The sequence below is a fragment of the Poecilia mexicana genome, unplaced genomic scaffold, assembly GCF_051168715.1.
Source record: "Poecilia mexicana isolate PSO_F unplaced genomic scaffold, ASM5116871v1 scaffold_12, whole genome shotgun sequence".
NCBI lineage: Eukaryota > Metazoa > Chordata > Actinopteri > Cyprinodontiformes > Poeciliidae > Poecilia > Poecilia mexicana.
Genome location: NW_028263381.1, coordinates 9,976,260 through 10,003,543, shown reverse-complemented (window position 1 = coordinate 10,003,543; position 27,284 = coordinate 9,976,260). Strand labels below are relative to the sequence as shown.

The 27,284-nt window shown below is 37.4% G+C and overlaps 1 protein-coding gene across 1 annotated transcript in view; it reads right to left on the bottom strand.

Moving 5' to 3' along the window:
* Positions 1-24,251: 24,251 nt before the first annotated feature.
* hcn1 (hyperpolarization activated cyclic nucleotide-gated potassium channel 1) overlaps positions 24,252-27,284 on the bottom strand; it is a 70,290-nt gene continuing 67,257 nt past the window's right edge. Inside the window, exon 7 of the mRNA XM_088011342.1 lies at positions 24,252-25,321. Coding sequence (XP_087867468.1) covers positions 24,252-25,321 — 1,070 coding nt within the window. The remainder of the gene's footprint in view (positions 25,322-27,284) is intronic.

The following is a 27,284-nucleotide window of genomic DNA, read 5'->3' as shown; positions in this document are numbered from 1 at the left end:
AATCTGTGACATGTGAATAAGTCACTTATGACATCAAAGAATCATTTATTCTAATCTTCTTATTAGGTTTTTCGCCATAAGTATAGCAAAACACGTTTTCCATGCATTTTTTTTTTCCATTATTAATGATGACCTTGCTTTTAAAAATGTATTTTTTATAGTGTAACCATCTTTTTGACAATTGCAGGAATTAGTTTTTATCAATCATCTGTGGGTTATTTATGCCACCTTTTTTTAATTTAAGTAAATGTAAATGGATGGGGATCTGTAAAACTGAGGCAACAATCAGCTCTAAATGAGATTAGACAGAAAAGCAATTAAAGAAGGAATGTTGCAGGATTGTGTTTTACATGGGGAATAAACAAGATCCATTGGCTGTGTGTCTTGATTAAAGGAGCTTATTGAGGTAAGAGCAGAAAGTTAACACTGAAGAAAGGTGGAAATTATTTCACCCTGAACTGCCTTATTTTACTAAACACTTTCAGAATATCTATTTGGCAAGAGAACCACCCAAACAACACATGCTCTCATGCACTGGTAAATTAGAATACGTGCCGTGAAAAGTGATTCACTGTCTTGTGGGTTGCTGACATTGACGCGAACCCTTTAATGCTTAATGGATTCCTCACCATGGAGGCCTGCAGTCGCGGACTACCCACAAATATGTTCTTTTATTCTCTAAATTCTTTTGTACACATGGGACAGCAATGGGAACTCGCCTCTCCTCTGTCTGTCTCTTCTCACAGTGCAGCACTGCAGTGCCTCTCTGCACATGCTCAGTCAGAGAGACTAAGGGACAGCCACAGACAGTTGGAGCTCCCTGAAAATATGAACAGCCCCCATCATAAGACGTTGTTGTCTTGCAACCAGGCTCTGAATCATGCCGAACTTAAGAATAATAGGTGGCAGTGTTGCTGACGTGGGCATATTCATTCCTGCATGAATCAACTTTTTATAGAAACATTTCTGCTTTGTCAAGGTCACTCTGTCTCTCTCGAGCTCAGACTGACTCTCTTTTGTGGAGGCTTTATGTGCTGTGAGCATTGGTAGCGATTTATATTCCTTCCCTTAATATTTGGTACTGTTTGAGCTGTTCTTTAGCTTGTAATTCTTTCCCCTTATTTTCTACAATGAATCTAAATATGTAATAATTTACTGTGAATACAATAGCAATTTTTTTGTAACTATCCATAATTTTTCAGTAAAATTAGTGACTGTGAGTCATATTTTTTCTGTTTGTAAATAACACAAATGAGCCTTTGCAAAAATATCCATGTTCTCCTTTCACATTTTTCATGTGCATAGACACACAGACTTTATTGTGTTTTATTGAGATCTTCTATAAGACACAGTGCTATAATTGCATTTCACAATTAGAACATAATTGTGAAGTGGAAGGAAGAATGCATAATGACCTTTTTGTTCTAAGTTAAAATTTGAATCATGGCACTTGTTTTGTCAGCCCCCTCTATATATTAGAACCCCTAAATAAAATTTACTGTGACAAAATGTTTTTAGATCAAGCAAAATTATTATGTAAAGTCCAACTCTGGGCAATTATTTCTCAGAATGTAAAAGTTGCAGAGATCTGCTAGCGAACTTTGATCAACAGACAGCATCATGTAGATCAGTAAATACAACGGAAAAGTTGGAGATAACTTTGTGATGAAGTTTAAAGCAGAGCCAACAATCATTTGAGGAACTATTCAATCTATCATCTGCAAATGGAAAGAGTGCTGCAGAGCTGCAAACCCACCAACACAGAAGCGCCCACCTGAACTGACAGGCCTGACAAGAAAGGCATTAATCAGAGAAGCAGCCAAAAGGCACATAGTAAGAGTGCAGGGCCACAGCTCATGTTGGAGATTCAGTTGACAGCACAACTACTACCCATGCAACATACAAAATGACCTTTACGAAAGAGTGGCAAAAAGAAATAAAAAGGGATTTGCTGAAAGAAAGTTTTAATCTGTTATGGTTCATGCCTGGATGGCAGCCTCAGCCTCATCCTCCTAGGATCAGATGGGAATGTAACTGAGTTTTAATCAGTCTGCATGACTGAAATGAATTGACTTGATATTTTTGCATATGAATTTTAGTTTCTTTCTAGTGTTTGAAACATCTGTTATAAATTCTGATTTTATAAATGAATTAAATTAAATTAAATTAAATTGAGTTGAACTGAATTGAACTGAATTGAATTTAATTGAATTGAATTATGTTCCCGAGCCCTTAGAAAATTGTTCTACTAAAATGCGTTGACCTTTTTTGTGTATCTAAGAGTAAAAATAAGAGTCAAAACAAAGATAGATTTGTTCCTCACTGATATTTTGTTGTCTAAAAACATTTATTGTACACCTGCCATTTTCAAGCAATATGTCATCAATATATCAATGGCATGTTTCAACAAGTGTTAAAAGGCTCATTTAAGATTATCCAGCCTATGAATCCAAAATTTGCAGAATGAAAATGACAGATTACTTCCTGAAAGATTTTGACTTGAGTACAAGTACTTATAGTTTCCCCCAACAGTCTGGGTGGCATGTCACGTCAACCATATGTGTTTTTGGACGTGGTTGACAGACGAGAAAGCTACTCAAGTGAATCCCAATAATGTGGTTGGTAATGAGGTGGTATATGTCGTCTTAATTAAATATAATGTTTTACTTTTCATTCTGCCTCATTAATGCAAAAACAGAGTCATGATGAGACTTCATGCAGACAAAATATCTCTCAAGGTATAAAACTCTCGACAAAAAAACAAAAATTTTTTTATATATATATATATATATATATATATATATATATATATATATATATATATATATATATATATATATATATATATATATATATATATACCATCTAAGACCTGAACTCTAGCTGTTCATTCAAAATGTCTAAGACCACCAGGAGGACTGTAAATGTAATAACCTACTGAACTAAGTAATGTGTGTGAAATTGTATGTGTGCATGATTGTGTGTGTAGATTGCTCTACTTGGACCCCTCAAGCAAATTATTTGCCCAGGTTTTCTCACCAATCATTACGAGTTCATTGCTTGTCTTGAGAAGGGTGGTCTGATTCATGATCTCGGTCTGTCTTCACATTTTTTTCAGTACTCACCCATTTTCCCTGCTCTGTCTCTTAAAAAAAAACAAAAAAAAAAAAACAAACAAACAAAAAAACATTTCTAGGCCTTAAGTTTCTTTTCTTCCTCTGCTCTTCACTGAGATGCCAACTTGCCAACACTCTGACTGTCTTTGGAATAAATCTGTTACAGTATGACTGATTTTATTTACTGCCTCTACTCAAGCATCCAAGTTGAGGAACTGACAGTATTTCCACAGAGTTATGTATAGAAGAGAGGTGGGGGGAAAATGTGCAGCAGAAATTACTCCGTGACCTTCAGCCGACTCTGAAATGTCACTTTAGCAATTTTAGTGAGCCAAATCCAGCATGTGCGGGCTAAAAATATCCCGTTGTGTGATCTATTTTCCTTTTAGCATTAATTTAACGTGATCTATCGTCAAAGTCAGAATCGATAGCGATGCCTTTGCTTAGACATGTTTTGACTCTACTTGTTCCAGTTGCAGCAAATCAATTTATCATGCGTAACTCTAATCCCCCATTCAGTTTGTTGTTAGCACGTCTACCCATGTAACTTTTTCACATTTTGTCACATTCGATTAGATTTTGTTGCGATAGATCAACATAAATTAACAATTGTAAGGAGGAAAGAAAAGGATATCAAGTTTTTTTCAAAATGTTTTTACAAAAATTCTTAGAAATATGAAGCGCAAGTGCATGCAGCCCCCTGATTTAATAGGTTTGTAGAACAAACTTTAGTTGTAATTACGGCTGCAGATCTTTTTAGATATTTATGCACCAGTATTCTCTTTAGAAATGTTTCATCTTAGTCCAAAAAACTTCTCAGTTCTCTGAAATTCTAGTTTGCCTCCATCCATCTTCTCATTAACTCTGACCAGCTTCCCTAGATTAGAAAGCTTCCCCAAAGCATGATACTTTCGCTACTATTTCTGACAAAGGCCAGAATGTTTAGGATGTTAGCTTTCTGCCACACACAGGGCAAATAGGCCAAAAATAAAAAAAATTAAAAAAAAAGAACTGCAGAGGGGATTTATTTTGACTTTCTTTCAACATTTCCACAATCTCCACAATGAGGGCCAAATTTCTGAAGTGCCTGATTAGTCCTTGTCTTGTTGTTGGATTCTCACCACCTGAGCCACGAATCCCTGTGGTCCCTTCAGAGTTACCATAGGAACTCTTGGCAGCTTCATAACACTCCCCTTTCTTTGCTCTGGTGAAACGCCATGTGTTGGTAGGCTGGTAGTTGAGCCAAACTCATTCCATTTGCAGACGGAGGGTTGAACAACGAGTGGCCTGTGTGATGTTCATATTTTTCTGCCTTAAAGTTCTCCACAGGACAATCTCTGAGTTGTCTGCTGTGTTCCTTATCGTCATGACGCTGTTTGATTAAGAGATGTTCTCTAACAAACCTCTGAGGCCATCACAGACGAGACTGGTTTATACTAAGACTAAATGAGATACTCTATTTATGATTTAACATTCGAAAACAGTTTATTCCACTGGATTTTAACCTTTATTCAGAGAATAGGTTTCTGCAAAACACCTCACACTTTTAAGATTTTCACAAAAAAATAAAAAAATAAATAAAAATAAATGGTTATGTGACAAAGTTTAAAAAGATATTTATTCTTTTAAAAGGCACTGTATCTCATTCCCTTAGGTTGGTGCACCTTTCTATTTGGTTGGCCAATGAGCCTAAATGAGCTAAATGAGAATTGTCCTGACATTTTGACCCATTCAAACACCTAAAGGCACAAGCATTTGAAAGAATCAGAGTGCATACCTACAGTTGAGCTTACCCAATGTGTAAAATCAATACCAAGATGCATTAGGGCTGCTTTTTTTATACATAAAGTATTCCCTCTGTGACATTGATTTTTTTCCTTCCATTTGTCATCAGTCAGAGGCTCCACCTTTGGCCCGCGAAAGGTGAAAGCATGCATTTTATTACCGGCATATTATGTCGTTTACCGTCACCTTTTGTGTGGTTTTTCCACTGATGTGGTGAGGCCAGGGCAAAGCAGAGTCAGGAGGACTCTACAAATTTCATAGCTGTCCAGTTCACTGCTGTGATGTAGTTTAGTTTTCCTCCTGCTGAATCAGAAAAATGCCCCCTCCCCTCCTACCATGCAAGTATGCTGCTGTGAAACTGGCTTGACGCTGCTGCCAGCTGTTCACTGATGACTCACCTTTGCTATAAAGAGATGTACGGAATTTTTTTTTTAATATTTTCACTTCCTGTCAGCACCCAGAGTCTGCCCTTACAGTCTGTTGACGTTGAACGATTATCATTTCCCCGAAAGTTATTAAAACCACTTCTGTTTCTCTTGTGAAGCTGAATTTTTATTATGATTTTCAAAAGTTCATGACGTTTCATTGTACAGGCTCACTGCGTAAACAAATCAAATTCTGAATTACTGTCAGAAGATTTAAACCATTTCCAAAATCTCATGAGAAAAAAGAAAAAAAAAGAGACAATTACAAAGAGAGTGAATCTGACAGCAGTACCTCTCTCTGCTCATGGCCCCTAAATGGAGCTGCAATCAATATTTGCGACTTTGGTGAATGACCTTGAAATGGCCACATCTTGTTGCTCCCTGTTGTTGCTCTTCCCAAACCTTCCTCTGGTTTTTCCGATTCTGCTTCACCACCCAAACCCACACTCACAGAAGCTGCCCACTACAGCTATTCTTGAGTACATTTTTTATATTTATCCTCCTATCATTTTTAGTTCACACTGTGTATTTGCTATACTCTGTGTTTAATTTACACCAAATAATAACAATTTTCAAAGTGCTGTCAGTGTCCTGCAAAGGTTTTTCAATTAATTTCTGCGTTTATTCATTATACAATCACAAAACTTAAAGTATTTTTATTTACAGACCAGCACAAAGCGGCCCACAATCCAGAAGGAGAAGGAAATTGATTTGTATTTATTTAATTTGCAAATGGAATTTTGAAAAGTTGTATTTAAATTCACCACATATTTTCAGTAAATCCTGCTGAGTGTGTCTCTTTTCACATCTTGAGACTTTTAACTATTCTTTTTTGCTGAATTGCTCAAGTTCAGTCAGACTACATGGAAGTGTCCATGAGCATGAATTTCAGGATTATCTACACAGATTCTCAATTAGATTTAAATCTGCACTGTGACTGAATCATTGTCTCATACATTTGACCACTGATCACACCATCCAATTTTCCTCTAAAGTTAAATTTATGACACATTTAAAAAAATAATAATAATAAAAACAGAACTTAATCTGTTGTGAGTCTATCTACAGTATATCACAGAAAGGACCTCATGCATGCTCTAAAAGAAAAATCACCCAAAGTTACTGTGTGAATTACAATGTAAATGCATTATTAATCAAAACAGTCGATATTACATCTATGATGAGAAACATGAGAAACCAGACTAACAAAAAGCAAAAAATGCACACAATCTGCTTTTCGTGGTAAGTGATAGATCAATCAATAGATAACTACAACTTTATTATCCAATTGTAAACACTCCAATCATGTTAGACAAGTTCAAACTATTACTGTGTTGATAAGAACCGGGACAGGTTTTGCTATGTGACTCATCATCGTTTGAATTATTTCTGAAGCTTCAGACTTTGGCCCTGCAGTGAATCTGTGGCCCAGATGTGACTGCATGGACCAGTACGCTAAAGCGTGCTGTTTTAGTGGAGACGCTATTAACATCCCCATTGGTTTCCTTATTGTCGCCTCGGGACATGCAGTTTAAACTTAGAAAACTGTGACAACCATCACTGATTTTTACAATCCAGCTGCTGTTGCTTTGTTGCAAGGTCTTGAGTTTCTTTGCTTGTACACATGAAGATCTCTTCAGAGGAGAGTGCTGACCTGCATGTACAGTTCAGGATATATACATGCACAATCCTGAGCTGCGCCTCAACAATGATCATTTCCGGCAAACTGTAAACACCAAGGTGAGGATATTCCCTCCGGATGATTTACTTCCCTCTCTGTCTCTCCTCCTCTGTGTCAAGCCAGAGTATAGACTGTTTCTAGGTGCAGACTGCATTGCTTATTTACTCTATAATGCTGCAAAGGTTATTTATGTTTTTACATTAATTCTATGCAAGACATCTTCTAAATAAGCTCTTTTCAGCATTATTCTCACTGTTTATAGAACCTCAATAAAATAAAATAAAAAACTGCAAGAGACCTGAACTTGGTAAGAGAAATTGTGAATTTTTTTGTAGGTTAAAATCACCTTTACATGATGAAAGAATGAATATTCATGAATAAAGCTATGATCTTAAACAACAGTTATATAAGAATTGTTTTTCTTTTTATAATTTTGATGAAGCCATAACATTTAACATTAAAAACTTTGGGATTTAAAATTATTATAGGGCATTATATATACATTATAATGCTGAATAATGTATTTCCGGCAAAGTGTTCCACATTACTGGCAGTTATAGTTGTATGCTTTGTTTCAAAACAAATAAAACCATACAAGAAAAATTATTTTCTCATGTTTATTTAAACAAGTTTTCCCTTCACAGTTTTCTTTTCAAACAATATTTCTGAAGACGTAAAGCTTCTCTGTAAAGCTGCAGGCTTTCTGCAGAAATCTTGGCTGCTTTTCAGAGAGAGGCAGCTTTCATCAGCAACATTTGATTATGCAATTACCTCCAAAATGTTTTGACAGCTTTAAATTGATCAGGTCATTGCTCATTAAGCTGGTGCTGTACTATCAGTCCACTGTCAAGACTGACATTTAATGCAAAATAACTGCACTGATCTTTTGACTGCATTGTATTTCATTGACCTCAACAAAACTGTCTACCCTAGATGATCTCCTGTCCAAACTTTTTACAGTTTCCTTGTTTTGTTTTATTGACAAGCTCTTGAGAAATGACACCGATTGGTTAGTCATTCATTTAAATGTCATTACGAAGGCAACAGTTGGTGGATTAATATACAACTACTCATGCTGACTGTGTCAGCAGCTCAAATGTGCTGTGAGTCTTTCAGTGTGTGACTCTGTCCAGCTGTGCTGCAGTTCGTCATAAGTATTATATTGCATGGTGCATCATTAGGTGCAAAATCTCTAAACTTGATCAAACTTAATCTAGATGCATGTGTTTACAGACAAATTATTAGTTTCCATGCATCATCGTAATCACTGAACCCTGTCCTTGCAACCTGCTCATGGGTTTTTCCAGCAACACAAAGCTATTATTTTGGTGGGAAAAGCAAATTACTACCTCAGAATAATCTCCGGCATCCACAAAACAAAACATTGCGAGATCAGTTTTAGTTTGAAGTGTGTTTAAAAGCAGCTTTCATGAATGCTTGTTTCGTGAAAAGTGTTAAGCTTTGCCCTCAATGAGATTTTTTTTTTGTTTGTTTTATTGTATCACTTTTCATTTTAGGTGTTAATTCAGTTAGTTTCCTAATATTGTTTTCTGACATGGTCACTCTCTGGTCAAAAGTATTCATCAAGTTTTTATAATCCAGTTTGGCTTTATATTTTTCACAATCTCATTTGTTACTTCTTATTACACTGAATTTGTGGTTTGCCATCCCCAACCCAAATTGGATGAAACAAAAGCTGCTGATGCAACAATTTTTCCAACAGAATCGAAAGTTGGGTTAGGGTTAGGGTGCCATACAACAGTGACATTAATCAATCAGTAAATATATGTGTAAATATATGCAGTCTCATTTTTCTTCCACATAAAGTGTCTTACATAAGAACCAAAAAGTCACATTTAGGTCTCATTTGACCAGAGTAGCTTCTTCTACGTCTCATGTCCCTTACATGTCTTGTGGCAAACTGCAGAGGGTAACTCATCTAACAATGGATTATTACCCTTTTGCCTCCTACACAGTTGTTGTGAACTGCCTGACAAATTGTTCACCTGTCACTACACACACAGATACACAACTTTTACTGCTATGCTGTAGGTTTAATAAAGGTTTCTTGATCTGTTCTATTGTGCCCCGGTAAAATCCTGTTCTGTTACAAGATTATGAGTCAATTCATGCATCTAATAGAGTTTTCAACATTTAAACAAAAGCAGAACTCATTGTACTGCAGGCCACAGAAGTAATCATCACTTTAATCACAAAAGAGGCACACAGCATGACGTGACTACCCGACTGTTCACTCAATCTTGATAATCAGCATCTGAAACCACTTTGAGATTTCCAACAATGTTCCTTGTTGATACTTTGTACTGTGCACATAGATTTACTCACCGTTTTACAACCATAACTCCAAGTGTCATTGATATACAGGTATATATTTTTTAATATATACCGGTACTTAAATATATATTACAACCTGCATATGAAGGTATACATGGTGTAAAACTGAAGCTGAAAACACATATTCTGCTTCCGTAGTTGCATTGAAGTTCAAGTACTGATGCACAGAATGGAAAAGCATAAAAATGTTTTAGATTTGTTTATAAGAAATATGAAGAAAAAAGGAATATTGTTAGCTAGTAGCACTATTAAGCAAAGGGCAGTACTGCTGTGTTGCAGCGAGAATGTCCTGGGTCAAAATCCAGGCCTGGAGTTTTTCTGCATAGATTTTGCATGTACTCCCAGGTACCCCATCTTCGTCTGGCCATCTGAAAACATGTCTTGTAGGGCCAATCAGGTATAGCAAATTAATGGATGAATGCAAGCATTGAGATGGTGATGAATCAAAAACAGGACACAGAGAAAAGAGAGAAGCAGCGCCCACCAGATGACGGGGGCAAATTTGAGTCGACCAAAGGATAAATAATGTCACAGCAAATTCTGAGAAGCACCGTCCTTTTTTGAAGTTATTTATTTTCCTACATTTCCCTGACCCTCACCCGCAAAACGTAGCTGCTTTTTATTGCACAGCAGCCGAGTCTGAAGGCAGCGGAGAGAGTTGTAGTAAATCAGCTGGGAGGAGTAGAACTTATCACCGATTTTCCCCTGGTCAGCAATAAAAAAATTAAAAAAAATCACCTCTTCATCAAAATTCAATTATATCTTGACTTGTAACAAGGATGGTATTCTCGAGGTCTTTCGACATAACACTGGGAAGAAAGCACAGAATTTGACTTGAAAATGTATCTCCAGATTGAAAAAGATGGTTTGTTTTATGTTATCAGTGAGAAGAGGGCTCTACCAAATTGTTTTAAAAGGACAGATTTTCTTTTGCTCTCTGATAAATTAGCTTGAGAGATGCCAAATGTGAAAAGTGTAAGGGGTAACCACTGCTGGGCTACTTTTAAGGAGATTTATTGCCTTGCGAAAGTATTCGCCCCGCTCCCTATTGGCATTGTCTACGTTATGTCATTTTCTTTATTGCATTGCAACCTGGTACCATTTACTTTACAGAGCAAGCCTACAGCATTGAATGTTTCATTTTCTTTTGATTGTTAAGCAAACAACAAATAGGACAAAATCACAGAAAATGTCAGTGTATAACTTTTCACAACCCCTCCCCGCCTCCTATTTGAGCACTTTATAGCCAGCTGTAAGTCACTTTGACTAAGTGAAAGAAGAACTTTGCAGGTGAATGTCAGAAAACAGGATGTACAAAGGACTCTCAGGTGGAATAGCAAAAAAAAATCAATCGGACACTGTGTATTGATTTGACAGATCAGTCACAAGTGCTGTAACGTTAAAAGCAAAGTTTTGTCATTTTTGTAGGTGTGACACAATCCTGTCCAAAACACTGATCACACATTGTCGTGTGTCAGCCACCTAAATTATTATTGCACACCTGGTTGCAGAGTATGAATCAAATGATGACACAGTGAGTTATGATACAATGACTGAAGCTATGTTTCCAGAACTGTAATTCATTTTTTATGAGGGCCGGTTCCATTGTTGGTTGACCAATAACTCTGTGATGGAAAAAAACAAACAAACAAACAAAAAATGTTTTTTGCTCAACCTTTAAGGAGTTAAAAGTAGGACTTTCAAATCTTAGAGTACATACTTATAAATTGGGCCAATAATGCAACTTTGCTCACAAGGCTTAGTGGACTGTATGGCAGATAAGTCCATTATGCCAACTACATTATTACTTTGGGTGCATTTCAAGCATCTGGTTTAGCATTTCACATCATAACCTGTTCATGTATGTTCAAACTGTGATGTAATATTTCCTTATAATGAAACAGGAAACCACTGGATTATTGCATAGCTTCTGTCAGAGTAGCCGGGGCCATATGAGGGGGATATGAGGTAACACAGATTGCTTTTTATCCAAACATATTGCAGTAGACGCTCTCGTTTTTCTACTTAAAAGTTTCCCTCTTGCTCTGCAGCTTATTTATGCTGAGTTTCAACACAGTGTTTCTTTATCCGTCATTTTACCTTTTTTCTTCTTCTTCTTTTGTCACACAAGAGCAAGTTTCAAATCTAGGAACACATAAGACGGTGCTCGATGATGAGCAAACACGATTGTCTGGGCAGATGAGAGTGCTAGCTACGTTGAAGGTCATCTCAGGCTGCCAGCCGGGGGAACAAATCTGCACCACCCTTCTCAGAATCAGAGGGCCTGCATGAGAAATTCAGTGCAAAGACTTACTACTTACAATAACAATGAGATTACAGACCTTTCAGAGAGAGAAAAAAGGAAGAAGTCTTTCTTTTGCGCCAATCTTACATCCAGATTATGTTTGAATCTTATCAGACATCTGTCATGCAAGAAGTTGACTAAGCTGCACAATATGTGAATGACACAGAAGAAAACGTTAATCTGTTGACCTAAGGTGTGGGGCAAGATAATTTCGGACAATTTAGACACACGGAAATGTTCACAAGTACTGCATACACCTGTATCCTAATCTGTTCTCTCGTCTCTTCATGCTGTTTAAATGAATTCAGTACCCAGTATCAGCTTTACATTATTGATTTTAGCCATTTACAATTATTTCCTGTTGTTCGTAAATCCACCCGTGAGCCTCGCATTTAGATATTATGCACTATGTTTGGTCAAAATTGTTGCTTTGAGCGGGCATACAACTTTTATGATGAAATCATTACGATCCATGGAATGACATTTGAGTCACGCGTGTGTGTGCGTGCGTGTGTGTGTGTGCGTGCGTGTGCGTGTGTGTGTGTGTGTCTGCGTGCGTGTGTGTGTGTGTGTCTGTGCTGTGTTGAGGACCCTGGTAGCAGGAGGGACATCTTGTTCTTGTGACGTACCCAGCGTACTTGGCTTGATCAAAAGACAATTTGACGAGCTGAAAAAAATCTTAAAAAAAACCTTCCAAAAATATGTTAACACTGTAAACTTTAAAGACTTTTAAATTATTAAAATTGTACAAGCACAGATATTTATCCTGATTTAATCAAAAGTAACAGATGCAGTCGCATTAGCAAAAGAACGAGACGTACCATGATAGAATAATAGCCTCATTTCACATTTTATTTCGGGAGACATGAAAATGAAAGAGAGGAAGCTTACGTCGTCTAACAGACGGTTCGGGATTCCACAGCTTAAGTTTGACAGGCTGCAGAGGTCGCTCACTGTTAATCCATTAAATTACAAATACATATTTTGCCTGTCTGAGCATGTTCGGTCTGTCTCTCTAATTCCTATACTTTTTTTTCCCTTTTGTTTTCTCCCTGCACTTTCCTTCGTTGTTTTAGTAGCTGCAGCAGTTCTACAACCTGATCAAATTTTTGTGTTGATAAAAAAAAAAAGAGAGAGAGAGGATGGAATAACAGAAGAAGCATCATATTACCATTAATGTGGTTATGGAAACTACAACAAACTGTCAAGTCATAAGGGATTTGCTCTAATCTGGCTGGGTTTAATGATGGACGGATTATTTACTGCCAGGCAGGGGGCTTTAGGTGTCACATGTCCATGGAGTCTGGGACAGGGACAGGACTCCACATCTATGGGAAACCTCTCACATCCGTTTGCCCTCTGACTGACCAGATTAGTTTTCTTTACTGACATTGACCAACCAAGATGTGAGCTCATCTACATAACGTACCTGGATTGATAATCTGAACTTTCACCCACGCTGTGCTCATTTGATCAGGTGCAAAAATCCTGACATCTTCAAATCTCACTTCCTGTTGTAATTTGCACCACAGCAGTGCCGATATCTCCATTGACGTTAGAAGAACTGAAAGAACCGAAGATTATGAGTACCATAGAAAAATATTAGAGAAATATTATTATTTTTTTGTTGTATTTGGGCATTTAAGTGTGCATCCGTGCATAGGTAATATGAGACTTTCTCAGAACTTAGTTTAAAAACAAGAAGTTCTTTATTATAAAACAGACCAGATAATCCCCACTGTGTAACCTGATTACCACTTTGGCAATCTAATCAGAATGACCATTAATCTTCTGAAAATGTCAAACCCGTCTGTGTGTGTGTGTGCAAGCCCTGCCGTAATGGGTAATGGGAAGTCTAGGAATTAATTATTACACATATCCTCTCTACAGTTAAGTGGGAGCTCATTACACTGTAAAATGACTGACGATAAGAAGAATCCTGATGGGACAAGTGGTGAGAATTGTGTGCAACATAAGAAGTTGTTAAAGTTCCTCTGGAAGCCTGAGATAAGACATGTCTCCTCGGGACGCACTCGAACATGGAAAGCTAAAATTTGGAAGTAAAATATTTAAACCCACAATATTTACGGTGTGGTGTTTACCTATGAAAAAAAAAAAAAACACAACCCCCTACCCCCCAAAAAAACTCACATTGTTATGTTTTCTCCCATTGGGAGTAAGATAAAAATTTTCACCTCCGTTATTAAATGGTGTCAATGTTTTTAATTCAAGTTGAGATTGTTATCTACAATTGCGAGACCAGGAAAGCTAAAAATATCTGGAATATTTGTGTTTCATCTGTCACCAGCCTGCTTTGGCTTGGTTTCCCTACCAGGCTGCCACGTCTGGGAAAGTAATGACTCTCCATTTTCAGAAAGATGGGGAGAGGAAGGGTGAATGTGTCCATCAATAGAACAAGGTATCATCTGCAAAACAGATAAGATGAATTATGATCAAACATGACACAATTTAATCAATGACTTTCTCTTAAAAATGCAACTATAGATGTAAGCAATAAGCAGTTTCGTTAATAAAATACAGATATTAGTCCCAAAACCATAAGAATAACTAATTACTGAAAATACAAACCGAGCTTTTATGTCAGTCATGCAGGCTAAATATACAGTCATATTCAATAAATTTGGATGTTATTTCAGTAACTCATTTCACTGAGTGAAACACATGAGATAATTACACACACTGATGTTTTAAAGGTTAATTATGATTATTTTCTGCTAAAAGCTAATTAAAACATGACAGCTAAGACTAGAACAGAACATCTGACCACTAAAGAACATATTTATAACAGAAGTGTGGGCTTAATGAAAGTGTGTTTAATACATGCTTAACGGTTGCTATTTTCAAAAGGTAGGCTACTTTTACTCTGACAAACAAGTCCCAGCATAACACGTGTTTGTAATGTTTTAAATATGGCTGTCTATGAAGAATGAAAGAGGAATCTTCCACGCAATAATTACTGTGGCACAGACTTTTTCCATACAGTTGCAAAGTCATTTTTTTTAACAGGGAGACTAATGCCAGGCCATGCCCACCGTTCCAAACTTCAACAAAATTTGCACTAACATCTCATTCAGTATTTGAGATTTTAGAAACACAGCATGAATCTAACCTCATGGCTCTTGCTTCAACCCTGTTTGTCCAGTTATTGTCAATTTAACTCATGCCGTAAGTTAAAGGTGGTAAGAAACATTTTCCCGATGTAATGTTTTACACTTATTTTTAGAACAATGATTGCTAATCAACTCTGGGAATTACTTTGTCTCTCCAGGGGCACCTATTTCAGCCTGCACAGAGTGGGCGTAATCTTTTATTGACTATCAGACAGCATCATCAATAAACTGAGTCCCAATTCCTAATATTACTTGACAGTATTTCCCTTCTTGCTATTTCCCTTCAGTGATTCAAAATTAGACACACATTTTTTTTTTTTTTTTTTTTTTTACCTGGTCAGGGGAGGAAAACAAGATGCACGAATGAGCTTCAGCACAGAGAAATCCCTCCGGTGTAATTGATTGACAGACCTGTCTCATGATGACAAACAGACTGTGCTGACAGTTCATCAATAGACTTCAGTGTGGTGAGCATTACCCTCCTACAGGCCACCCCAGAGTAGGAGAAATATCACAAAATTAACTTAGAATCTTAGCAAATATCGATCTAGCACTGGATAATTTAGATTTTGTGTTGATAGCAGTCAGATAGTTTCATTTACCCCGGTTGAAAACAGATTATGTTTTTGTGTGTCTGTTCTGTGTGCGTGCAAGAAGCGTGACATGACTTACAAGACGACCAGAATCCTCCTCCGCGAGGTCACCGCAGAAGTCCAGCTGTCATATCCGAGGTTAAATGCTAAGTGAAAGCGGGTCATTTGGAAAGGTTGCAGTGACTCACCACACATGTGGACATTCCAGATGAAGCGTCTTCCTTTTTCAATTATTTCCTTTTTCTTTCTAAATTCTTATATTTAGCAAATAGAAATAATTGTGACCATTCTAAAACATGGAAAGTTTGCTCTGATTTAAAGGTTATGTTTCTGAACAAAGCAATGAGCAGCAAGTCAATATGTGTAATGAAAGATCACGTGAGTCACTATGTGTGTTTCTTGTTTTAATTGTTCTGTTTCGTGAAGCACTTTGAGATCTATATATCTGTGAAAAGTACTATATAAAAATCCAATTTTACTTACAAAAAAATGTTTTCAGCATCCTTCAGGTAAGGATGCTAAAAAGCAGTCGAGATGCCTCCAATTCTGGTTTTGAAAATGTTTAAAACCACTTTCTCAGTGAAACCTAAGTCTTCTTGTGGAGAAACATGATCAAAACTGAAAAGAAAAAATAAATAAATAAATAAAAAAAAAAAAAAAAAAAAAAATATATATATATATATATATATATATATATATATATATATATATATATATATATATATATATATATATATATATATATATATATATATATATATATATATATATATATATATATTTAATGTACATTATGAACTTTTTAGCTGTGCAATTGAAAGAACTGTTGCCTTGCAGTAAGAAGGTTCTGGGTTCGATTCCCAGCCCAGGGTCTTTCTGCATGCAGTTTGCATGTTCTCCCTGTGCATGCGTGGGTTCTCTCTGAGTACTCCAGCTTCCTCCCACAGCCCAAAAACATGACTGTCAGGTTAATTGGTTTCTCTAAATGTGAGTGTGTGTGGACATGGTTGTTTGTCCTGTCTGTCTCTGTGTTGCTCAGTGACAGACTGGCAACCTGTCCAGGGTGAACCCCGCCTCTCACCCAAAACGTTTGCTGGAGATGGGCACCAGCAACCCTCCCGACCCCACAGGGACAAGAATGTACAGAAAATGCATGCATGGATGGATATGAACCTTATTGAGAATGACGAAGTCCAAACAGGAAGTGGGTGTTACCAAGAATTCTATCAAAGAAAAAAAAAAATGTTTCAATTTAGCTAAGGGAAATGAAAACTGATCTATTATATAAAATACCCTTAAAATATTTTGAAGTTTGTGATTGTAACAAAATACAATGTGAAAAGGTTCCATATAGCTGTGACTGCCCTACATACAGTAGAAGCTGCTATTTTCAAACAAAACCGAGAACAACTTTTCCCAGCTTTCTTTGAGGCCGCTCAGACTAGAAACAGCACGATGGCTGGAAGACTTGACAGAGGTAATCGTGACAGACGTTTCAGTTGTCTCTGACTTCAATATTGAGCAGATTCTCCTCCCGCTGTGCCCTTTCCTGAAGAGGATTTCCGACGTGCTGACTTCAATTCCGCTGCATGACATTACAACCTTTATCTTTTTTGCAGTTCACGCAGGTTACGTAAACAGAACAAGATTTACCAAAATTTAATCAAGTGCTCTTCTTTTGTCTTTTGGTGGCTTTTGAACAAAAAAAGCGCGTTTTGCCGTCACAGACAGGTGTAGGGATAAAAATAATTTTTCTTCCTCCCTACAACAGATAGAAAAAGAGTTTTGAGGTCAGGCTGTAATCAGCCGAAGGATTGTTTTGCTAGATATATATATATTTTTAAATATGTAATTTAAATACAGATGTATAAAAAAAACAGAGAAGGAGAGTGGGGAGGTCACACAGCAGCTGGGGAAGCTTTGGTGTTGTAATCACTGTCACTGTTTTGGCTTCAGGATGTTTTTCTCAGCGGGCTGGATCACTGTGCAGCTCAGTGTTTTCATGGATACCATGCAGGCAAACACAATGGCAAAGCTAATCTGACTTGGGATGGAGGGGAGGTATCCAGCGTACAAGCTGTCAGGTGACTTCGGGTGAAATGGAAAATGAATGGGCAACAAATGAATCACATCCGAAGTCTAAAGTTCCTCATCTGTTGTTTGCAGGTGGTATGACCTTTCAGGGGCACCTTAGGAAGCCAGTCATGTCTTAATGTCACTGGAGTCTGCAGATAATCGAAGGGGGGGGAAATACAGTGGAGGCAAGTAACTTTATACTATATTGATTTCTGTGGCTTGATAGAGTTAGACCATAGGGCCACAAGAACGGTAACAAAATTCTGTTGACGTCTTTGTGAAAGTTATCTAATCTTCAAGCTCTCCTAAAGCAATCAAGGCTCTGCCAGTTGTTACCAAAGTCTACAGCCCAGTCTGACTGGAGTTTTCCCCAATTATAGATTGATTTTTGCATGACTAACCCATTCTATGGCAAACATTTAAGTGCATCTTCAAGTACAACTGGGATTGTATTTTGACTTATACGACGACTTCCTTTCCTTCCTGACCTTTTCTAGTTCAAAGACCGACCCAAAAATCTATTTAAATTGTTTCAAAATTTGTCCAAGCTATCTCTTAAACCATTGTCAGTCTCTATGGGCAAACTTTTTTTTTTCTGAAGGTCAGTGCTGAAGGATAAATAAACAACTATGGCATGCACACAAAAACATAAATAAGAAGTACATTTGGATCATATTTAAAGATTATCTAAACATCACAGTGCATTTTGTCAGAATTAAATGCTGAAATAGCAATGTCAAAGAAATGAGAAGCACTAATAAATCCAATTTAGTTATATTTAAAAGAAAGCAGTACCTGATTTTTGTTTGTATGTTAAGAGATACGGAGCAACATTTACAATGTTGCACATATTGGAATAAAATATTCCTATGCAATGGTTGCAACAATGTGAATTAGGACAATGATTTATTTCGACAGAGAAAGCATGTCTCTCAAAGACATTGCAAGGAAATTTAAACCACAATAAAAAAAAGTAATGAATACGAAACCTAATTTTTGCTAATTATTGGCAACAGATGCAGTTTTCAATTTTGCCTGGCAGCATTTCTGTTTTAGCTGCTTGCAGAGTCCCTAATTAGTTTATTTATTGCCCCTCCAACAGTCTGCACAGAGTCACAGTTGTAGGACTGTTGCCTTGTGGCAAGACAATCCTGAATTTACATCCAAGTTGGGGCCCGTCTGCATGGAGTTTGCAAGCATTACATTTGCAATATGTATCTGGTTGTGTTTGACTGTATTTTTATTCCTAAATGTACCTATGGAAAAAATATTTTCTGTTCAATGGAATAAAATGACAAACATTTTGACCAAATTTCAAAAATTTACACTGAAGGCAAATTTAAAATAATACACCTTTACCAAAACATCAAGCAGGTCAGATTACCTTAAGTTACTCAAAGAGGTCCCAGGTAAAAAAAAAGAAAAGAAAAAAAAGGCCCTCAATCTTGTTCTGTTTTTCTTCCATCAGATAGAGAGAACATTTTGAGGTTTGATATAAATTATGCTCAACAAGACTAGCATCTGTAGGAGTTGCAGTTTCTGGCCGTCTTCACTGCTAAAACTCACCAGGATGGATTCTCCTCATGAGGGTTCAGCTGCCCGTCAAGCTTAGGATTTTGTAGATAATGAACAGAAACCCCTCTCGGCCATAATCACCTTGTCTGTAACTGCTGACACACACACACACACACACTCACACACACATATATAGCCAAGACACTCTGTGAACCTCTCGATCACTGCTTCACATCTAAAAATACTCCCGGACCTTCTCCTCCAATAATCAAATTGTAAATGAGTCCACGATCTGCCTGCATGTTTTATGCAACAGAATGAGTCACACCCGATTTAAATGACAATATGTCGTTTATTTTCTATATTTTCAAGGTTTATTATTTACAAACAAAATAAATGAAAAAAAAAATCAAAAAGAGTTTTTGACAAACACTGTTTGTCTGCATATTATCGTAAGAAAGTTTACATTTATCCTTCTTCTGTTATAAGCAACCACCAGACAGTTTGTTTTCTCTAAGCCTCGGATAATCTGAATAAGCTGAACAGTGACCATGTGAGCCGGGGTTGCACAACTCACATTATCGGTAAACATAATGAAACCTGTGATCATCAAAACCAAAGAAAAATCTGGTTCATCCTACATGAATGTTATCAGTTGTTTTTGGATCTTGCTCCATCTCTCCCCCACCCCCGTCCCCCAAAAAACACCAACAAACCCACAAAAAAGAAACATACATAAATAATATACGTGCTGGTTTGTTGACGGTCTCTAAATTCCTAATGTGTAAGCTCGTTATTTTGTGTTGTACGTCACTGATAATGCCCGTTCCGGTATGCTAGTTAGTAGCGATTTGTTTAGTGAAGAAGAAAAAAAAACAAAAAAAAGCACATAGTCGGGAAGCTCTCCCTCCAAAGGCAAGTATCAAAAACAGCACAAACCAACAGTGCTGCAATCCATCTCGACTGTGTACTAGTTCCTATACACTATGGCATATTCGCGATTAAGCGCTCTCCGTTGCAAATAGAACACCTCCCCACCCGCTCCCGTTTAGAAACTCAAACAAGATGAGGGCAGCACAAATTCTCAGGGATACCGCTCCCTTTTCCATCTCATCCAGCGCCTAACCTCGCTGAAAGAATCCCTATCTCTTCATTAGTAAGTCAGAAAGTGCAATTTAAAAACAAAGACAAAGACTTTGAATGTTTTGCTTTGGCCAGTTTCTTCTCGTGCATCGGTACTCAACCTTTTACATCAGTGGCTAGCTACAAAGAAAGGTATAAAGGTGCTCCAAATTTATACAATGTCTCAAGTCTGTGATACATCTGCAAGTCTAAAGATTGCACTTCTTCTTTTATCTGTACATTACCTCATGACGTTTCTATTTGAGTTTTAGAAAATAAATTAATTTTAAAAAAAAGACCCGCCTCCCCCAGTTTTCACCGTAAGTGAAGACACCAGCTGCACACGTTGAGACATTTGGCCATCGTCATTGTCATTTCCTTTCTTGTCTAAAAACACTGAGACACAGAACACACACACACACACAGAGTATAGTAAGAGTGAACGCGCAGCCGTGTGCAGAAGTGACGCTAGTGTGCGGCGGGGCTCATGCCCGCAACGAAAAGGATGGAACATGGCGATAGTTTTAGGCACAAATACTTCAGACCGTCAATGCAAAAAAGAGTCAATGCTTGTGTTTCAACACACAGATAACATCTAGGCAGAAGGACAGTGAACAAAAGAGAATCTAACATTAACATTTAACGTCAACATTTTCGAGATAGTTTCTATTTAAGTTATTTGTGACAACGCATGCTTTCGTGACAGTGGTGGGTTGACTGCATTAGTGGACTATCGACAGTCTGGGGTGAAGACTTTTAATCTTTTAAAACAGTATCTCAACGGGCTTAGTCACTGTGAACTGATGAGATATTTGGTGCCATGAAAGCGGCAGTTCCGAATCTAAACTGACTGAGAATTTGTCACATTTGATTAAGGAGAAAGCAGTAAGGCCTTGAGCACAATGTGCAACCTATTGGATGTGCACGGAATGGACCTGCAAGCAGCTGCTTTTATTGGAGTCTTCGGATAGTCGTGTGTTATTCTTGCTTAACTTTATACTTTCATGCCTCAATCTCCGGGTCAGTTTAGAGTACCTAAGCCCACACGATGGATTTACATGAGACAGAAACCTTAATGCAAACCAGCTTTTGTTTACCATCCAGTCTTGATCTGCCCCTTTTTACCCATTGATACAATGTCCTGAGGTCTTCATAAAGTGTCTGTGATATGCTTTAATTAAAATACACCAATGTTACAGTACCAAAACCCTCTAATATTGCCCGTCTTTTCTTTTTAGCTCTTGACTTTACTTCTCCTCTTTCTTCTGCTGGTTGTGTGTGTTTGCCTGTATACACATAGTGTTGCATGAAGTTATGTAGCATTAGTATTCAGTCTGACGGCTCACACCATCACACATAGACTAGGAAATGTCAAACTGTTACAAAATATAGTTTTGATCTAAAAAACTCGCATCACTCTTATCCGAAGTTCAGTCGGCTGGTAATTATCCATTTTTTGGAAGAGAATCATAGCAAGTTATGTCATGTTACGCACCTCAAATGTGATTACTAGAAACCATAAAAGTCAGTCTGCTGGTGAAATATCACATCATAATTTGCATATGATAAACTCTGGTCTTTACAGTTGGTTTATTGCTCCGTTTTCAGTCATTTGTTAGGAACTTTCCAGTTTATTTTAATCCTCATTATTCTTCAATTATACCGAATACTTATTGTAATGTTGGTAGGTCCTGTGAACTACTTAGTTCGTAACAGCAAGTTTTATCATGCAAGATAACCTTTTACCTTACACGTAGCTTGTTCCATAAGTTCAACATTCAGATTTTGAAAAATATAATTTTTAAAATCGTAAAATTGTTATGCACACTTAAAACTGAAGGCCCTTTTCTTTAAATCAAATGTTGGATTCTATGATGCTGGTGCAAGAATCTAGTAATTTAAACCAAACTCTGTCAAAAATAGTTGTGTAAGAAAATATAGAATAGTTTAACTGTCAGAGCTAGGGAATAAATTTAGCATTTTGTTACAACGTGAAACTTGGTTTGGTTGAAATGTACAACTCAAAATGAGATTTATATTCAATTAAAACCTAAATATATTCTCATTTAAATGAGTGCAGCCATAACAGTAATATGGCAACACATTGCAGGATGCTTGAGTGCCAATAGAAAAAACTGAGTGAGAAAATGGAAAGTCAGTGGGAGCTTCTTTATGCCTTTTCAAGAAGTCGTAATAAGAGGAATGCATTTTTATATCTCATTAAAATGAGAAACTCTGTCATTTTAACGAGATATAACACTTGTCTCGTTAAAACAATTTATCTCATTTTAACGACATACTGCTCCTGAATATATTTCCTGGCTGGGCAGCTAAACGTTTCTGAAAGGAAAGAGACAAAAAGGAACCATACTGTGGTTATCGGGTAAACCTTAGCATCACTAAATCTCTTTCAGAGGAATGAAATTAAAAAGAAAATGTCAAAAGGTAAAATTGTGCTGCATAACTATGTGAATGTGAGTGGGTTGTATTTCTACTTACAGTTCACACGAAAGAAAACACTTTTTTACTTGAGATAATATCAACCCTTTGCCTGCTATGTAGTTAGCATCAGCAATTGCTAGCTTGCCATGCTCTTGGGGGTCAAATAGAAAACCTAACCCAGTTCTCTAATTCAAACACAACATCTAACCTGGTTGTGTTAAATAAATCAATGGTGATACTGGAGTATATCTGATCCGGTTCGCAAATAGGGGACGATTTAAATAATTTTTCAAAAGCTACAATAAGTAAGAATGAAAATAATATTTCTGGCCATGAATATAACGCAGTAATGTTAGCGAAATCATTTTAAAACTGAAATTGGAATAATGGGGAAAAACTAATCCACTTTGGGTTGAAAGACAAAAATCAAGTTCTTTAAATTACTGATCCAAAAGATATGTGATGCTAGACCTAAATATAGTAAACAACCAGAGAAGAGAGAGGGAATCATAAATGTCCTTTAAGCCAACATTTCTCTGCCTCATGTCCTGCTAGTTTTTGCATTAAGGTTTGCTCATCTCTTATGAAACATACGTATTTTGTCACTTAACCTCTGTCGCATATAGATGATAGAAGTAAGACATTGTTATGATAGAGAATGCACAACACAGTATCTGTAAATCCTAGATCTACAAAACTATTTACAGCACACATATAAGTATTTGTTATGTCACAGTCTATTGCATAATGGTGATAATCTTTAGTTTATAAATATTATAAATATACACAGAATTTTTTAAGCAACATTATGTAAGATCTCAACCATCTGAAATCAAAACTAGAAAAAAAACAAATCAAAACAAAACAAAACAAAAAACAAGATCATCCATCAATATCCATCTCCACACTCTTGCTTCACCAAAGAAAGAAGCATTTCTATTACCTATTCCCTTTGGACCCATAACACTGTCATGGTTTGAATGTGAGCCTGCCTTGGGGATACAACGGCTCAGAAGACTGTATTCTCATCTCTGGGAGCAACGTAATACACGGTTACAGTATTTATTCTGATCGCTCAAGCAAGTCTCAGTAAATTATTAGGAGATTTAATTTTTTTTTATAAGTATGTGCATTTAGAATTTCTTTGTCAGAGATAATTGCATTAATAATTGCACAGTGATGCCTAAAGCTGCTTAACAGGAGAAAACATTTTTCCTCTTCATCAGGTTAAGAAAAAAATCCATATTGCATTCCAGTTAGAAAAGAAAGCAAAATGACAGGAAAAAAACCAAAAACAAATAAAAATAATTTCAAAAAGTCATACATGATATATCATTTCATATATTTCTTAGAAAGGAAGACTCATTTTTATACTACAGCTTTAAATTGCCTTTGCCAATATTGTAGTTAGATTTGCACTTGCACCTGCACACATCCACACTCTCAAACATCCATTCACGTGTATCTTTTAATATACATTCTTAAGTTTAGGGAGACAAAAATGTCTAAAATATTATACAAGGGCTTATATACATATAAGATTTGTATGAGGTTACTTTAGAGGAAAGCTGGAGAGAAACAAATAAATTCAGAAATTCCTCGTTTTTGCCTCTTTTGTTCAATACCCATCCTGAAGATGAATTGAAACACATTTAAGTTTAAAAAAAAAGAAAAAAAAAAGAAAGTAAGGGAAAGATGTATGGAATCATAAATTTGATGCGAAACGCATTTTGTCTTGCTCAGTCTCTGTACTGCTGAGGACAGAATCTCTTCTAGATCCAGGGGATTCCCTGTGCTGGGTCGAGGATGATGATGATGACGCCGCTGCCACCGCAGCCGCTGCCGAAGCGGCTGAACGCACCGGGGGCAAAGCTCCCGACGACATCTGGCGGAACAGACTGACCCGCTGGGGCACTGTAGTGCGAATGCCACCTTGTAGACTTATTCCCTGGATGGCTGCTGCCATCGGTGGGACCATGGAGGCCAAAGACTCCCCAGAAGCCGGATGAGCTCTGGGCCCCAGAGACGTGTCATGTGGCAGTGATGGTTGGGAGGCCGACAGGTGTCGGACATCTCGACTCAAGCTGCCAGACTGGAGAGCCTGCGTGCTCTTGTGGATGTCTCCCCGCTGAGGCGAAGGGACCTGCTGCTGTGCTGCGGAGGCTGCAGCGGCAGTCGAAGCAGCCGGCTGTTGACCGAGCTGCTGTTGTTGTTGTGTGGGTAGAGAAGGTTGGCCAATGGGCTGCTGGATAAGCGACAGCTGGGACGCTGTTGGTGAGCCATACTGGAAGCTTCGGCTAGCCAACGGGGTCTGAACGGGTGGGCTGCACATGGCCGCCGTGAAAGAGCAGGGCGACATGATCGCTCCCTGCTGCAGTGCTGTCTGTGATGAGGAATTCAGGTTAACCTGGGAAAGACTGGACACGGGGAATCCCCCCTGCGCCGCAGCGGCGGCGGCGGCAGCGACTGGCAGCATGCGAGCAACAGAGGCATTGGCGATAGCTGAAGCACTATAGGTCATGGGTACAGAGGACTGCTGTAGCTGAGCGGCGCCAAAGGCAGTGGAATATGGCGGCTGGGCTGGTGAGTTAATAATGGAGTTTCCTGACATTGGAGTCGAGTTCATCCCGGTAACTGACTGCTTGCGGTCCACCATCATCACCATCTCTCTGTCCTGACGGATAATCTGCTTCAATATCTCGTTCTCCTGTGTGTTGAACACGCCGGCGTTCAGATCCTTCTGGAACTTCTGCAGCAGCAACGAGTTCTTCTTCCCTGTTGAAGCGCAATCAGAAGAGTCACCACATACAGCAGTGGAGAACTTTGGATACATAAGAGGAAAGCAGAACTCTGGGTGACAAAGATGCAGCTTGTATGCTTCGGTCATACCAAAGCATACCCATCTTCAATTTCTAACCTGTTACGAGGCCCGTTGCTTTAGCGGAAAAAAAATAAGTAAATTATTGTAAATGTTTTTGCTCAGAAGCTGCATCTTTATAGACCCACTAAGGACTGCTACATGCTACATAAAAAAAAAAAACAAAACAAAAAAAAAACTGAGAGACATTTTGACAGTCATGACTATGAGGAGATATAAAGTCTGAGAAAAGAAAAGGACATATAAGAGACAAAGATTACTGAAGGTGCGACATGATGACAGACTATGAGGGTGGTGAGGTCAAAACACAGAGGAGTTACGGATGATTTGTACCCACACGCCACAATACTGGACACTTTATAAAGACAAGAAAACAGAAAATCTAACTTCTGAGAATGAAATTAAATCTCACTCTTTTGAATTACAATCAGAATTTAGCTAAACCACGTCACAGGGACATCTAGAATAACCACTATTGTTTAGCACAAGGAAACATTCTGTTATCTTTTATAATTGTATATTTATTGTTAATTAATGGAAATTAATTTAACTTATAACAGAATATGTCGAGTTAACTATTTCAACAGTTTTTTTGGTGTACAGTTAAATGATAAAAGAAAATTTAGAAATAAATTTAGGGTTTGGCATAAGAACCATGTTTTTATCCCTTTATTGGTGCAGCTATTAATGTGGGTAGAGGTTTTTTTTTTTTTTTTTTTTTTTGTGAAACAAAGAGTAGCAATCATTTCTGGACACTATTGTATGTTCTGTAAGGACACAGAAAAAATTGTCCCAGTCGGTCAAAATGATTGAGCTATGAAAATAAATGGTTCTAATTACTTAACAGCAACCTCTTCTTGCTTCTAGAGGAAGCAAAAACAGAAGCTCCTAAAGACATCAAAATGTTATCTCTAAAATGACCAGATTTCACAATAAAGATATTTTTAGCATGTTTACCCTGAGTGACTACGTCTGACTGTTCTTAGAGGACGTGTTTCCTGTAATTATTGTTGTCCTTCTGTATTGACAGGCCATGAAGCATTGTCAGTAAAGAAGACAGAGAGGGCGTTCAGCGTGGTGAAGGCTTTCAATTCATCCAATCAATCATTAAATCCTGTCCTTGAGAGTGGAGAATTTCTTCACATAGTTTACCGTTTAGCCACATTTGCTGCACTCAAGACTGCTGGGGTAAGCCATGCATTCAGCTATAAGATATTGCTTTACGGCTGTAGCTGCAGAAAATAGATTGATGTCACTTTTGGAGCATTTTATTTTCAGAATCCAGCGCTCAGTTTGAAGCAGATAACTGGGATTGCAACGATTACTACGAGGTCGGGTAATAAAGAGCTAAAACAAACACCACAGGCTGACTGTTAATCTACTGTCAACATACAAGATGGCTTACATGGCAGTTTTAAAGACGAAAGGGTCAAATGCTGTAGATTAGGATGAAAATACATTTATTAATTATTTTAAGAGCTGTTTTCAACGTTTGTGAGAAACGCATTCAAACAGGGATCAGTTTAATTTCAGAAAAAAATAGATATTTGATTTCATTGAAATAAAAAAAAAACACTTTAAATCTATAACAAAATGTCACCATTAACTTTTAATATTTGCTCTGCAGAGCAATGTATCCTCTGTCTTATCTATTAATTTCCTTAATGTTTTTGCTTCCTCGGTCATCTTTCTTTACTGGATGTCTTGTCTTCTTCATTAATCTTGTCTAAAGGTGAAAACAATTTTTGTAGAGCTACAGTTCATACATGATATATGCTATACATTCACATTGACTACAGTCAAGTGTTTGACTTTATCAGCTCCTTTAAGCTGGTATGCCTCCACGATGCAAAGCCATTC